Here is a 17,319-nt window from a genome sequence, read left to right on the forward strand (position 1 = left end):
GATATTTTATATATTATAATTCTAATGTATAACAATAACAGTAGAGAACAGCTTGATTAAAACTGGAAACAATGAATTATACATTGAATATAATATAAAATATCCATAAAATATGTCTGTGCAACTCAAAGACCGCGTTCCAACTTAATATCATAACTTTCAAATATGATTTTCTTTCATTAACTAGAGTAAAATGAAAGCCAGTGTCCTGTAGAAGTCAGAACATTATTATAAGAATAACTCATTTTAGCAGGCAAAGATTCACAAGAACTTTTAAAGGGGATGTTGGGCCGACTGGAAAATAAGTTTACAACAATGTACCTGGAAATATCTCTTATTTTTTGCTAGTGCCTATTAAAGAAACAACCTCGCTCATTCAGCAAGTCTGACCAGAAACACATTCAGATCTTCTCACCGCTGCTCCGTTATTGTTTCTAATACCAACCCAGATGCCAGGATGAATGCCCAGTTGGCACCTACGGGCCGCAGTGCGCCCACAAGTGTGACTGTCAGAATGGGGCCAAGTGCTACCACATCAACGGGGCCTGCCTCTGCAATGAGGGCTTTAAGGGCCCCAGCTGCCAGGACCGCTTCTGTCCCACAGGCCTGTACGGACTCATCTGTGACAAATACTGCCCCTGCAAAACTGCAAACACACTAAGGTACAGAAACTATCTACTGTATGATTTTGCACTGCACAACTCAGTATGAATAGAAGAAGGTTGTGTTTGAGTAGCTTGTTATAGCTGTCTTTGCACTTCAGTGTCTTTTTTTTTAACACTTCAATTACAATCCATAAAACTTTCCATGTGAGTCCATACATCACAAACCTGCTATATTCCAACTAAAGAAAGTTAAATTCATCATCTTTAAATAGATATACAGAACTTAAAGTGTCTGCTTTCAATGTCTTTCCTGAAGGATATCAGCATATTAAAGTGCCAGTATGTAGGATTGAGTAGCATCTAGTGGTGAAGTTGCAGATTGCAACCGTTTGAATACAGCTCAGCCTTCCATGTGTACTTTGGGGTACTGCAGAGTGGGTTTGCCTTTTTTTAATACAAAAAACACATTTTATTTTTTTATTTTTCATTTAAGTCCACTATGTAAATGTGTCAGATTTAGCAACACAGGCTGATTTTCATCTGCAGGTTGATCAGAAACATAAAACATTAAACATCTAAAATGAAGAATTGAAATGTTTATAATAAAAACACTGATGGTGCAGCGCTACATCTTCATATAGGCTTTTATTTCTCTACCAAAAATGTTTTGCACTAGTTCTACATGCAGCTTGAAATATGCACTTTACTGACTGACGTCTGCTCTCTCTCAGTTGTCACCCTCTGTCAGGAGAGTGCACCTGTGCAGCAGGATGGGCGGGGCTTTACTGTAACGAGACCTGCCCGGCAGGTTACTACGGCGAGGGCTGCAGGGAGCTGTGTGCCTGTGCCAACGGAGCCGACTGCGACGGCATCACTGGAGCTTGTGTGTGCGCTCCAGGGTACATAGTAAGTACAGAAACACGCCTACTCTGAGAGATAAAACCTGTGACGACCATCACACAGCCGTGGAGATTCATATCTGATGCTGAGAAAGCTGCCCAATTAGCCGAATCGCTCTAATCGCTGCGCCGCTTCAAATTAACACCAGCAGTTGCAGGTGTTTCATGAGATTGCTTTAGAATACTTTAAACTAAATGTACAATAATGTAAACAGACCAATTAAATCATAAAACCTCTCAGGCTGTCTCCTGAATCCTGAATTATCAGCAGTAACTTGGACTTTGTTTTACACGTTTAAAAGTATTTATTAATGATATGAGGACTGCAAATGAAAGTGCTTTCAGAGCAGAGCGACCGCCAACCACATCCTACAAACACGCCGAACACGCTGCAGGTTGCTGCAATTCATCTACTGTAATCTCATCAGGGAACCAAGATACCAGTAAAATTATTTCCTGCATTATTTCGCTGTGTGGTTTCTGTGGTTGCCATGGCAGCAAGTTGGAACAAAGTTCAGCCATCATCCAGTAGACAGCAGCAGACTGAGGAAACAATGAAAGTGCCATAGAGTGTTACTACAGCAACTTACATGTCCCCACTGTGGGTCAAACTTAAAAAGCCACTGAATGCATCTAAATAACATCAATGAATGTGTTTGACTTCCACCTCCAGATATTCTGTTGTAAGATTTATAGTCATGCTGGTGATTTTGGCTCTTTTTATTGATCCAGATCATGTGGCTCAGCTTCCAAACGCCTCTTCATTAACTAACACTTTTATTCTTCAGCCATGTCTAGCAGTATTTTAACCTATGATTGCAATGTGTGCTCATATATCACTTGAATTATTCAGTTTAATTATACTGAATCTTATAATTTTCATCATTTTACATTATGCTTGGTATAAAAAACCTTAAAATAATAAATAATAAATGTAACGTTTTACTTAACTTGAGCTATGTTTTGTGTGTCATAGGGCTGCACACTTATTAAGTGCAATATGCAAATTGAAGAAGCTGGAATTTTTTGATAAAAGTAAAATGTAGTGCTGCAGAGATGCTTGGCCTACAAATCTTTTATATAGACCCCAAAAAATGTCAAATCATCATGATTTTAATAGTTTTTTCAGTGAAAATTAAATTTGCGACGCAAAAATAATCATTCCGCAAATCATATCACAATATCTGTCAAAATAATCACAATGTGATGTTTTTACCATCATTCAGCCCTAATATGTTATAACCTGCAAAAGACTCACAATGCTAACAATTAATGTCTTAATGTTATTATTCTGGATCATATTTAACTAATAACGTCTTCTAATCATCCTATTATTATTTATTGTATTAGTTTAGAAAAAGGAAATCTGCTCTCCATCAATCACAATGAACGTCAATCTCAGAGTGATGAAAACAGAAAAAAACATATTTCTGCTGCATAAAATTATGTTTATTTTATCTACAGTTTGCTTTTTGCCTCACATGTGACTCTTCAAAGCCCCGCTCCAATAACAGTTGAGCTAGCCTCTGTCAGCTTCCTCATTTCCTGTCATTATAAAGATGGTTAAAGATAAAAGCGACAAACATATAATCACATGTTAAGCTTATGTTAGCAAAATGCTCGCTAGTTTGCTTCAGCTTGTTACAGAACAAAACTATTACTACAGAGCTAATTTACATGAATCATTAGTTAGATGGTTAACAGTTAAACAGTACAGCCCGGTGCAGTGCAGTGGTTGAATGACATTCTCATTGCCTTCCTTTACACAGTTTTAACTGAGCCACAGTTGAACAGGAGACCTAATGAATCAACCACAGAGATAAAGTCCAGATCCTCCACATCCACCCAAAGCTTTACACTGCAGCCGCTGTAGGTGATACAGTCAGAACGGCCACAGAAGCTTCAATGAAATATAAAACAAACTGTAAATCTTTTCTATTCCCAAGTACATTAAAACAAATACATACAAAGAAAAAAATTAGTCTCCACCACACACATCTGTTAATGAACAATGGACCTTGTACAAAAAGCGATATATTAACACCAGTTTTCTCTCATTTTTGTTTATATCCATAATTTATTCTTATTTAGTTAGTACCCATTGAATTCTGGGATTCACTATTCACATTCAATGTTTTCTTATGTTTTTCTCCTCTCTTCATGTCCATTAAATTCAGATTCAAACTTTATTGGCAAGTGTAAAATATATATATGTATATACAGATAAGTAAGAAAACAATAATAATAAAGTAGTATGTGAGGTCCCTCTCTGTCACAGTCCACAAATAGTCTAAAGCAAGGAAACATGTGTTTTACATGTGAGGAACATAAAGAAAGCATAGATAAACACATTATTCTTTGTTTTAGAGTAGTTTTAGTGATTGAATTATCGATCTATATCGCCTATCACGCCTCCAATTCAAGATCCATTGGTTTTCATCATTCAGCTCACCTGGTGAGAGCAGGTTTTGGTGGTTAAGAACGTTTGGTGCGTCTGGAGTTGACTTTTCTTATATTAAATTAAGAGAAATGTGTGAGAGAATTACTCTGGAACCGTTCATCCGTTAGCTCACTATCTTTGTTCTTACAAATACAGTCCGCTGAGGTACTTTGCGGGCCACCGTGTGAAGATAATGTGAGCAGGCTTCACAGCCGCAGGTGCAGGGCATGCTCTATAACATGCTGAGGTTAATTTATCAGGTGCTGTTGACTGTGCAGGTTTAGTCGTAGTGTTACGTGGCTCGTAATGAAAGGTTACTGCAGGTGCAAACCCCATGATATAGGTCAACCTAAAGGAGAGTGTGTGGATGTCGGGGCAGTGTTGTGTAAGCAGTAATAAGAGAGAGTGAATTTATACAGACCTTCTGTAACAGTGTTCACTTTCAGCCTCTGTGTGTTTGGACTCAACAACCTCAGGATGTTCAGGAGGTCTGTGTTTGATTCACACTAGAATTAATACACATTAGGTTGGACTCTACTTTTGTAACAGGGAGTTTGTTTTAGTCCCAAATGATAGTTTGTTTGTTTGTCTGTTAGTTAGTTAGCAGACGTCTCAAACTCAAACTGGGGGGGGTATTTCCATTTCTAACATCATACTTAACAAAAACATGCATACAGCAGTTTCTATATTTAGATCTATTTATATAATCTTTGTTGTTAGCAGCCAAACATCAAATGAATCCTCTCTTCTTATTAAACCATTCTCAACTCAAATCATTGACCTTTGCCCTTTTTTGAGCCACATGAAACACATTTGTAAAAATGGAAATGGATTTAATTTTAATTGTATATGAAGGGGGTAGTAATTTATATAAAACAACTAGAACGAATTATAATAAAAATATATATATAATAATCTTGTGGGCAGGATTGAGTTGTGTTTTTGACATTACATGGCAGGCCGGAGGGAGGTGGGCGGAGGGTTTGAGATCTCATTATGTACTGATGATGACAGGACAGTAAAAGGGAATCATATCAGCCAGTCAGAGTACAAGAATGATCTAATGCACAGTTGTTTAGAGTTAAAACATTTAGAGTTAAAAGTAGAATCAGGATTAATGGTTTAGACTTTGTTGGCGGGAGGCAAGAAAATGGATTTGAAGTTAAAATTAGGATTTCAGATTTCTAGATTTAGGCCATTAAGTGTTATAATATTATCACTACATGTAGCGTGTGTGTGTGTGTGTGGTTTTTCGGCTGGTGGGGCTCAGTGGCCCCTGGCCCCCCTGGTGTGTTGACTGATCTCGCAGTGACTGAGCAGAGAGCGGAGATGAGACACCTAGGAGCAGAGAGATGACAGGGTCTTTGATAATTGGACCGAGAACATCGGGGATTTTCAGCAGATGAAAGTAGGATGAGTGCTGGAGACGAATGTCCGTTTGGTTTATAGCAGCTAAATTCAGATAGATGTTGCTCTCGGCGGAGTGTTATTGATTTAAACTGAATTATTGCTGCGCTGGTAACTCGCAGTTTGGTACTCTGTGTAAACAGATTTAAACAGAATTTATACGCGGTATTGTCACCGCTGTGGGCAGATCGATCGATACCTGTAAACACGTGCAGCTCTGGTTGGAAATCTGCAGAACAACAGTACTGATCTGTCGGGAGGAACCGTCAGCCGTCACACTCCTTCAGTCTTCCCCCAGTCCCACTGACCTTCATTGTGCCACCTTCAGCGTGGAATAAGGGACACGTCCCCCATGCTGAGGGACACAAGTCAACCTTCCCTATGAGATTTTTAGTGTCAGACACTTTTATTCTGGTGAATTTTAATGCAACAATTAGTGTTTTTTATGCATGAATTTCAAAGTCCTCTGCCACTCTCAACATGCATGTAAAGCAAATAAAGAGTCACTAAGAGTCGGACCATGGGAGACAGAAAGAGAGCTCTGCAAACACAGGGACAGTGCATTTTATCTGTCAATACAGGATGATCCCCTATTGTACTACCATGTCATGGTCATCTCACATCTTCGCCCTATAACAGAAAGGAAACTGAAGAAAGCAAAATTCCTGTGCCAAATTCTTGTTAACTTTGACAAAGGAGCGATAGAAATCATCCTGACTGGAAACATCACAAACTCTGCAGCGGGTGATTACAAACCCCCCAGAAGATCGCTGCTACTCAGCCGCCCAGCATCCGTGATGTTGGTGAGGTGAGGTGCCTGCAGAGCCCCAATGATCCTAAAAGACAGCAACCCACCCACCCACAGCCTGTTCGCCCTGCTGTCATCTGGGTAGAGCTACAGGAGCTGCTCCTTCCCTCAGGCTTCATCATGCTAATTAATAATCATTTATATTTTTAATGCTTTTTTTTGTATTTTTCTTATATTCTTTTTGGTCTTTTTGCTTTTTGCAGGTCACATAAAATGAACTATATCTAAATGTCATTGTACAGCCTTGTTGTGAATGACAATAAAATATCCTAGACCCAACACAGTGGCCAGATGTTGTTTATCCTGACATCTGTATGTATTTAAATCACCGGGTAGCGTTCGGCTAATGCTGTCTGTTAATTACTGTATAATCTGTTTAGTTTACTGCTACTGCTTTATTGTTAGCTGTTAGCAAGTGTCATGGTAATTAAGCTACCTTCGGCGATTATTAGTATGTTTGTAGTTTGACTGTAGTTTCTAATGTTAGCATACTGGCTGTATGTGGGAGTAATGGATTACATGTAACTGACGTACGTAACGTAATCAGGATAGAAAAAAGGCACATTTTTGATGCTAAATATCTTAGTTCCATTTTGTTTTCTAAGGTTACAACTTACTTTTGTAAGTTAAAAACATTCTTGATGAAGTAGCTTTAGTAATTTTAAATGACACTGACTTAACTTTATATTTGTTATTTGTACAGTAAAAAACAAAGTAAACTACTTAATCAGGAATCTTTCTGTACTAAGTTAATGTCGCTTAAAATTACCTGCTTAACTTCCAAAATTGAGTTTGAGTTACTTAAAATTAAAAAGATAGGTTTGACTTTATTGATCGCACACTGGGGAAATTCACTTGTTACAGCAGCTCCAGATAAAACACAGCAGATAAAAGAAGAAATGCACATTAAATAACAAAATAATACAAGATATCAAGAAAAAAATAGAATTAGGGTTGTATGTACAAACTATATACAGTATTACTATACAGATTTAAAGTTCAAATATAATATTGCACAGGTTACAGGAGGAGGTAGTGGCATACTGAATAAATAAATACACAGGACACAAAATATATTATACAGCAATGATATTAACAGGTCTATGAACAGGTCTAAAGGAGCAGTGATATAATCTGTCTCAATGTTTCTCTGCATTGTTTTACAGCCTCTTTGTGATGATACGCCTATGAAGGAAAACTGTTGACCTGTGCTGTTCTTTGGGGCTTTATGTCACAGCGACAGGCTCAATAAGAAACACATCCTTGGTTTTTGTGACCTTCATCTAACCAGGGAAGTTTTTCTGAGAGCAATCCTCTCTCCACACATTCACACCTGCAGGCTGGATGAAGTGTATTTTTTGCCATTATTATCCAAAGGATGTGAGAATGTTATAAACCTAATGACCTGCTGGCCTTATAATGCACCTCCACTCCAGTGACGAGCACGTAATTGAAGTTATCTTTCATCTTTTGATTACATTTATATTCTATGTAATCCTCATTGAATGCAGTTTTAAGAAGAAAGCGAGCCGGTTTATTTATTTATTGGACGAGACATAAAAGCAACAGGCGGATGAAGCTCCACACACTCCAGGTTCAAAATGATAAATATCAGAATCCATCGATCCACGTGGATTTATTATTCTAGAGGTCACTTGTTAGAACTTCCCCTGGGAAATTCTGATGATTCCTTTTATTGGGCTCACACACGTTATTTATTAACAAAGGTTTTTTTTTCCTATTTCCTTAAGAATTAATTCTCCAACTTTTTAATAAGGCTTCTCTCTTCTCCTGTCTTTGCACATTTGGCCGGCTTTGTGAATATTAGATTAATAGCGATTCAAAGGCAGCAGGTTGGAAGCAGACGGCTTTAATTAGCACAGTTTATATGTTGAAGGTCCTGATCAATGCGACAGCGTGCTGGAGGTTCAGGTTGTGTGCAGCTCATTTTCACAGCACGCTAACAGCGCAGAGTAAGGTTCCTCATTCTGCTAATGCCAAGCTGTCCTTCTGGCTGGTCTGACCATGTCCTCCACTGATTGGACGAGTGCAGACATCGTGTCTCTCTGCAGGGACGCCGGCGCTGATGATCACCTCTCTCCTCCATAATACATGCGCTTGTTTGCTACATCTCTGACATCAGGTTTAATGCAGTCGTGGGTTTATTATGAATTTAAAGGTGAACTGTGTTTTCCTGTTAAGCGGCAGGTTGGGGGGAGATGGTGGTGAGAAACCTGCTGTCAGTCAGCGTATTCCTAAAACTCCAAATGTGGGTTGCAGTTTTCATGAAACTCCTCTTTAGCTAGATTAGTAATTAACAGTTATGAGCACACTGCATGACAGAAAGAAACGTGTAAATAAAACATATCTTCACCACTTTACATTTATGAATGTAGCAGACTGACAGCTGTGGAGTAGTTGTCCACTGTAGCTGTGTAACTGTTCACGTTGATAAAATATGAGCCAATGTATGGTGGGATTGTTAGCAGTGTACATGCCACAGACATTTTTTGAGGCAATATATAGAGCAGACATTTCACATTGAGAATTCAACTCAGATAATATGCTGCAGGGTGAATGTAGTGCACTAGTTAACAGGGAATACAGCCAACAGTAGCATGTTCTTCAATTTTGAGTTCCTCCTGCAAACTTTTATTGTATTATATCTCTGTATTTGTATTTATTGTAACTAACCAGGAAAAAAAACAAAAACATTTGGTGCATGTCAACTGGTGAAATCTGATTGGCCACCCCATTATCCTAACCTCTTCCACTCTGTCTTTCAGAGGCTGTGTTTTAAAGCCAGAGTGGAGATACTAGTATTATATGAAACTAGATGATCGACTGCACCCATTGGTACCGGCTGTGTCATGCTAGCATGTTAGGAATGAAGCTAAATAACGCTCCAATTTTAGGCTGCATTCTGGCGATGGAAAAACCTGTATGGCTACTTTCACAGTGATCTCGTGACCTCTGACCCAGCGGCGGAAGGTGATTCAGTTGTATAAGGGCCTGCAGCAGTTGAGCGCCCGTAACTAACCAGTCGTATCTGCACCGCTGCTGTAATGTCGATTGACGTGAGCTGAACTTACATCAATCAATTAAATGATGTAGGTATTTATAGCAGTCAGTGAGCTAAGGTCAGTGACTTACTCCATGGTGTCCTTCACAGTACATTTATGTACAGTAAACAATCTACACAGGAGTGTTTCGTGTTCATAATGCCTATAAATCATCATTTTCCATATGAGTCACTAATAGGATCATGTTTTCATATGTGTGAAGGCGTGTTTTAATCTCTTATGGTGCTCCATGGTGAAGTAGTCTACTGTTACGGCCTCAGCCTTCCTATTATGACTCATCTTCTGTAGCACTGCTATCTGTTTTCATCTAATTTAGGTGTCAGCTATGCTGTGCATTTCACTGTTACTGGTCACTTTAAAGCTTTGTGCTTTCACTTCTTTAATTCGCCACTGACATTACATCAGGTTACATCTAATTGTGGTAGGAAGGGCCGCTTTGATCATCTCGCGCTGGGGTCCTGCTCTGAATCGTAACGCCACTGCTCCGACCTGAAGATATCTGATAGAAAACGGATCTTATGGGTACCCATGAGTCTCCCCTTTGCAGACACGCCCACTTTATGCTAATCTAATGCAGTTTGGGGCAAGAACAATGTTAATATCCATAAACAGTGTTGGAATTGTGCAAATTGGTAATGGAAAGGAAGCTGAGACACTGAGATACTTCATGCCACCCCTATAAACTTTAAAGTTACAATATATATTCTACAGTATATAAACAAAGAGAAAAAGAGTATATAAGAGATTAAAATATACAGGGAATGTTCAACATTTTAAAATTAAAAAAAGATAATGATCCTTTGCTTCGACGATGGATTTGATGTTTATGGTTTTAAAATACGTTGCTAGTTTTGCAATTGTAGTGTGTGAGCATCAGTTTGAGTGTCTCTCTGTCTGTCCTTTGTGTCCAGGGGGACGACTGCTCTATCAGCTGTCCTGCGAGCCTCTACGGGACCAACTGCACCTCCTCGTGCTCCTGCCACAACGAGATCTCCTGCTCGCACATTGACGGCTCCTGTATCTGCAGAGAAGGTTCTGTTCAGCTCTCTGATCCCGCACTACACCGCTACAGAGCGTTCATTCATGATGGATTTCAGGAGATATTAGTGATCTGTTTCCCATTTTATTGAACATGTGTTAAGTTCCCCCACTAGAGGTCGCCAAAGTTTCACAGGGAGTGTCGCGAGGCCTTTAAAGACTTTAAAAGATATACACAGTAGGCCGATATGTCAGCATTTGGTTCATTTCTGTATGAACTACCTATATGAAGCTGTTATTTCTAGTTTAGATTATTATTTCAGATCTAAACTTTGAACACAAGTTATATTCACAGGGAAGAAAACATTACATTTGTCAAAAAGGAGCCTATGTATGGAAAACAAAAACCTAATAAATAATACACAGTGGTGGAAGAAGTATTAGGATCCTTTACTAACCTGAAAGTACCAATAAAACTGTACAAATACTCCATTAGAGTTAAAGTCCCACATTCAAAATCAACAACAAACAAAATAAAATAAAAAAACAGAAACAGAAACAAATGTATGATGTATGTGACATTGTTAGATTGTTAAAACTGATGCATCAATGTTGGAGCAGCTTTTTACTGTTGTAGCTGCTCCAGTTGGTTATATTCAGTTTAGTGCAGGGGTTCTCAACCTAGAGGTCCGGCCCCTCCAAAAGGGTCACCAGATAAATCTGAGGGGCCGTGAGATGATTAATGGGAGAGGATCTGTTACATCGGGAAAGACGGAAAAGAAAAAACTAAGCATGATCCACACAAATCTGTTTAACAAAAGGTTCGGTAGATCTTCTTGGGCTGACCCAGTTTGTTGTTTATATCGGTATCAGCTGTCATACACACCACTGCTGGAAAATCTCCATACAGAGGTTGTCAAATCAATGACAGCTGGATCAGTTTATGTAGGTGTAACTGCCAGAAATGGCGTCTTTTGTAGGTATCTGCAGCTCGTTGATGCTTCTTCTTTCCTCCAAGATGTCAGATTCCTGATATCTCCGATAACGTTAAAAGCAGAGCTGTTGTCAACCGACCAATCACCATCCGGCAAACCTGTACAGAAAACAAACCTGACAATCAGAATCAATTAGTTTCCTGTGAAGTTGGACATATAAATACAGCAGTTGTAATTCAACAGCACAACCTCTGTTGTAGCTGCATTACTTTCTTTCTTCACTATTGTTGGAGGCTTCTTTGGTGGATTTGATTGCTCTTTATGTATCTCATATCTCACACATATACTGTAAACACAATAAATGGAAGCCTCCATTATACCTGGAAACATCTGACTGTGATATAACCATCTTTTATTGATTTGTTATCCACTGAGAAATCTCCAAAGAACAGGATAAGGTGTTTGTTTGTTTCTTACAGAGTTAAAGGGGTTTTTTCCACTTGGTGTTTTCTGGCAGGATTTGTCAGCCGCAGTAACCGAGGAGTCTGAAATCGAGGATTTTAACCGTTTTACAAACTGCTTTCAGTTTGGTCTCAGTCCCAGAAACATCTCTTAGCTCCATTGTCTCATTTTATGCAAAAATGCCAAATATACCCCAGTTTCAGCTCAACATGTAGAAACATGGCGGTTCAACANNCTCGCTCTGTAGATAAAAACAGCTCGTTTTAAGATAACGAAAACAACATTCTTATTTTCAGGTGATTATACACTAATGAAAACATACCTCTGAATATTATATTCATATTTTCTGCCAGTATATCCTCCTAAATGTTTCACACTGGAGCTTTAAATCGACTTCATAACCAACAATTAGTCAGATCAGGAGACTTTAGTAAGAAAGCTAATGTGCGTTTATGTATAACAGTTTGAGGCCAATTAATGGATTTCCCTTTGCATCTAAAAAGGAGAAAACAAAAGCTCCACGCTTTGTAATGCTGTACTCTATATAAGAATCCATCTTTACATAGTAAACAAGTACATGTGTACTTGTTTAGCCAATACATCTCTGATAATCCTTCATTAATGAGTTCAAACTTCACTGGAATCATACATATGTATCAGCGCCTTAATAGCTGTTACATACTCCCTTCAAAGTCTTCACTACATATATTATAGAGTCTAACTCGACTCAGAGGAGATACTTTACTGGTTGACAGAGGCATATAACTGGTAATTCTACTTTATTTTTTTATTATGTTTCAGTTATTGATCGATCATTTTGGTCGTCTACCCAGCCAGAAACTCCTGACCACCCCAAAAAAGTAAAAGTACCTACCTTAACAACGATCTCCAGAACTTTGTCTTGTTTTGTATTTTGTTCTTTACTTCACTTCCTTAATATCTCTCAATATCAGCATCTTTAAATATTAATGCGCCACCGAACCTCGTGGGGAACATGGGTAATTAAAGTGGAGAGACATCTGAGGCACAGCGCAGGACCGGGGGCCTGAGAGCTTTGGATAGCTGTCTTCACCCTGTAAACCCTTATTCCCTTTTTCTTCTAGAGCCACTGAGGGGGAAAGTTCAGTCTTATCAAACATGTTACTATAATGTTCTTCATGCTAGATGTAAGCAAACATCTGATCATCTATACACAGTTCAGAATATGATTAAGGCTCCTAAAGGGGCATAAAGAGGCATCAGTGGCTGCATATCAAAAGGATATTTGACACATTTTTGAGACATGATGCATCCTTGCATCCTGCATCTGCTCGTGGTGAAGACTGAAGGAAGGAGGGAAAATCAGGGCACTCATAACTCCAACGCAATTTTTAATTTAAAATTCGAAGCATCAGCGTTTCAGCACACGTTGCCTTCCTCAGGACAAAAGCCAGTAATCACTGAAATGAGATAAATACACCACAGGACAAAAAATATGTGAAATTCAGTGCAGAGAAATGTCCACGTTCTTTTTAGGGGGCGTTTTTATGCCTTTATTAGATAGCAGACAGTTGGAGGGATGGCAGGAAATGAGAGGAAAGAGATGGAACAAAGGCCACCAGTGTGTCCCAGTATGTCCACATTTTAAGAACCAGCAAGTACAAAGTAAACACAGAAGATACAAAAGATAAATATATTCATTCAAATAAAGACTAAATATATGACAACAAAATAATATATTTGCTCATATTTGAAAACTTTGCTGTAACACACACATTTATTTAATAATATCACTTTTAATTCTGAGCCCCTTGTGGTGGCATTAAACAAAGTATCTGCATATAATTGAATCATAAGGGTCCCTGTACAGTTAGTACACTACACTACAGTTTTCAGGATCAATTGGGTCACATTTTTATAGTTTTGGCCGTCAGTCCGTCAGCTGAAATCTAAGAATGTTACAACATTGCTAAAGAAAGTCAATAAACTGGCCCAGAAACACCAACAATCAGATCATCATTTGTTGTTTTTTTAGACCCCCACATATACCGAGGGGAAACATTCACCATTCACCTTTACAGCAGCTGGTATAGATATAGAGTCCCAAATAGACACAGGTCTCCTTTACTAGCCTGATGCGGATTTTATAGAAATTATCTGGATGTAAAAAACCTTTTAAGCTGCTTAGATCGCCTACACAAATATAAACGTTAAAACATTTTGTCAATATGGACGTGTATATTTTGACGTTTTCTTAAAATCAAGAAGGCCTCGCGACCCCCCATGAACCACTGGTTTAGATAGTCTGGATAAAGTGTATTGTTTACAACCTGACTGCTCATGTTTCTAAGCCTATATGACAATTGGGTGTTTATTTTACTGCAATTTGTTTATTTACGTCGTAGATTTTACCAAAGGTTAGCATTAACTTGAGATTTCTGCACACTTAAATCCATGCAGTATATCACTTTATTAACAGAGCGAAAAGCTTCCTAAATAAAGTAAAATATTGCAAGTGTGCAGAAATCTTCAGTTTTAAGTTTGGACACATTGACGTTTCCAGCACCTCAGCAAATATTGATTCCTCTCTATATTGTGAGGGTTTTTACAGAGGGGTTTGATTATATATCATTTACAGTCTGATTTAATAATAAAATATAAAATTTTATTCCTAAAAACATGCTAAAAATTGATATTTCTTAATGGCTGCTGACAGATTTATGGAGTGATAAAGAGATAAAAACCTGTGGCTCTAACATGTCAACAAAATTAAACAATGATTTTGAACTGATGTTCAGATTCTGGAAAATGCAAAATTGTTCATTTTAATTACAGAATACTTCATTTGCATATTTAAACATTTCAGAAAACTTGTAACACAAAAAATAATCTTAATGCAAGTGTTCAACAGGGAAAGTTTTATGGTGATATGTATTAGCTGAAATCAATTCAACACTATGAAAAAATGAATCTGAAATGATCCAGAATTTTAATTTAAATGAAATATTAAGTAAAAAAAATAAACCCAAACCAGAGTTATAAGATGCTTCACAGGTGCATATTACACACAATAAGTGCTTCAATATATTGGTGCACTGATGGTCTTGTGTCTGTCCAGGCTGGCAGAGCGTGGACTGCTCCATCCCTTGTTCCAGTGGTACTTGGGGACTGAGCTGCAATCAGACGTGTCAGTGTGCCAATGAGGCAGCCTGCGACCCCGTCAACGGGACCTGCACCTGCTCGCCGGGCTGGAAGGACGAATACTGCGACGTACCATGTCCTGTGAGTGCTCATGGCAGACATTAGAGTTTGATACTTCTCTAGCATGTTGCACAGAATATAATTTGTGATTTAAGAGATAGTTTTGTGTTAAAGTGCATTATCTGTATTTTTGTCGTCTCGCTGTCGTTAGGATGGATCGTACGGGCTGGACTGCAGAGAGATGTGTGACTGTGTCAACGCTGATGGCTGTGATCCAGTGACCGGCTTCTGTCACTGTCTCGCAGGTTGGACAGGTAAGTTATGCAGCTTTGATGCTCATAAGCACTGCGACTGGCAAAGTTCAGGCTTCTGGAAACAGGAATGAGGATATTTGCTTATCTTCAAATACATATATTTTATAAAATACCAGGAAATCAGAACCAGAAGTATTTCTTTTTCTTTATGGGACAAAATGGAAGACAAATGTCTCATTTCAGAATTACAGTAATTTTGTTTATTGTTTTTCTAACAGACACAAAAAACTTTCCGCCGTGATTACCTTAGACCTTGCCCAGTTTAAGCATAATATGGCTGAAAACTGCTTAATATCCATGTCCTGTGTGTTCTTGAGACAAATGACAAATGGACAGACTTTTATCCAACTTTCCTTCCTTCCTAGAGAATCAAAATGTCTTCCAAACTTTAGATTTTAGATTTGATGGTGCGCTATAAATCCTGTCGGCGTTGTCAGCGAGTGACCTTTTACCTTTCAAGAGAGCAGCAAAGCTTCAGTCGACAGATTCATAACTTTAGAATCGGACCATCGACCGGTTCATGGTACATTTAGATCCCCATCATATTCTAAAAAACTGTCTAAATGTGCATCTCTGAGAGTTATTGTGGGTTATTACATTTGATAAATTGAATGCGTAACCATTCCATGAGATAGACAAGTGAGATGACCTCAATATTGATTGTAACAAGAATACATAACGTACCGTATAGCCTTGAAGAAAAGGGTCTACTTTCTGTTCTGAAAAGCTTCAATAACTCTGCTGGTGTAGATTGCTTTTTAGTCCGGCCCTTGGAGGACAGACCCTTCATGAGCCATATCCAGCCCCTAAATTGAAGGTTTAGAGGGCAGGTGAAACAGGTCTGGAAAATACCAGAAGAAAACTCACTCAGAGGGAGAGGGGAGACAGTCTGAGGAGGGGGGGTTGCTGGCGACAGCATGACGAAAACGGACACTACGGATCAATATGACATTCAAACCTTTAATTCTAAAACTGATGGAGATTCAGGCTTGGATGAGTTTGACAGCGCGGCTCTCTTCAATAATTCAGCTTCACAAGAGTTCCCCGTGGATAAAGCACCTTTCAAGTGAGACTTGGCTTCGCTCTCAGACTCTCGTGTCCCGTGTGATTTTCACGGGAGACTTTATGTTATCCTCAGCAGTGACAGCGTACCTCTTTACTTTAATAATTGTTACGTTCAAGTTGTAGCTCTGCTTATTTTACCCACTAATTGTCAATCGGTAGAGTCGTGATCAGCAATGATCGATATGGGAGCTTATGAATATGGAAAGGGCGCCTTTTAATTCACTGCCAGAGGGCGAATTGGTAATGAATTGTCTTTGGGAGAAACTTTAATATATTGATGAATTTTTAGACCAAAAGTTAGAAGCAACCAAATAAATTTAATTTGAAGATGTAAAGAAACTCAAACAGGTAGCTCTCTGTAATTACAGCTGAGGCGACGACTGAATGATAATCAGTCCTGTGAGATAATACGAGTGTTTTTATGAAGCTGTAATAAAAACACAGTGTGTATCAGTTAAACCTCTGCGCAGCCCTCATGTTCTGCTAAAGACTTCCCCTGTGATCCATTATTTTCCCAGTGGGTGAAAAAACCCAATAAGATGATATTAAACAGTGAGCACAGAGTGCAAATGTTTTTCATTTAAATTTACCCAAACTAAAAATACTTAACTGAGCTGTCTTTCTGCTGGAGAATCTCTGTCTTTACTAAATTTAGGTTCACATAGAGAACGAACTTTAGATCAGACAGAGACTGCATTGGTGTCTTCCTTCAGTGATGTCATTCATTTACATGAATTTTGAGCTTTTGACTTTTTATACAATGTGTTATGTGTCTGTTATGTATTTAATTGGTCATTTCTAATAATCATACAGGCTTAATAGGCTTCTTTTTTGACAAATTCACTGTTTTCTTGTCTCTGGCACTTTGGCCGTTGTTAGATTAAACAATTTACATTTACTTTTCTTTACAGAAGTGGACCAAATGTTGAGCGATAGGCCTGCTGTGTATATTTTTAAAGTTTTGTTACATGCCTTAAAATCAAGAAGGCCTCGCGACCCCTAGTGGGGAGAACCACTGCCCTAAAATATGTTTCTGAATGTTCTATCAGAGAAATAGTCAACGCAGTAACAGAATCTGGATCCATATCTGATCAGCACTGTTTGACAGTTTGATCTGAGTTTGGTGCGTTGAGCTGGACGGAC

General features: G+C 38.6%; 1 protein-coding gene across 1 annotated transcript in view; it reads left to right on the plus strand.

Annotated features, from left to right (window-relative positions):
* The window catches only part of LOC118320854 (multiple epidermal growth factor-like domains protein 11), a gene marked incomplete in the record, with an annotated part of 94,827 nt that overhangs the window by 54,806 nt on the left and 22,702 nt on the right, over window positions 1-17,319 (plus strand). Inside the window, 5 exon segments of the mRNA XM_035651977.1 lie at window positions 450-662; window positions 1,337-1,511; window positions 10,154-10,274; window positions 14,715-14,878; window positions 15,009-15,111. Coding sequence (XP_035507870.1) covers window positions 450-662; window positions 1,337-1,511; window positions 10,154-10,274; window positions 14,715-14,878; window positions 15,009-15,111 — 776 coding nt within the window.

Source organism: Morone saxatilis, unplaced genomic scaffold (genome assembly GCF_004916995.1).
Source record: "Morone saxatilis isolate NCDOM2014 unplaced genomic scaffold, NCSU_SB_2.0 Contig11, whole genome shotgun sequence".
NCBI lineage: Eukaryota > Metazoa > Chordata > Actinopteri > Moronidae > Morone > Morone saxatilis.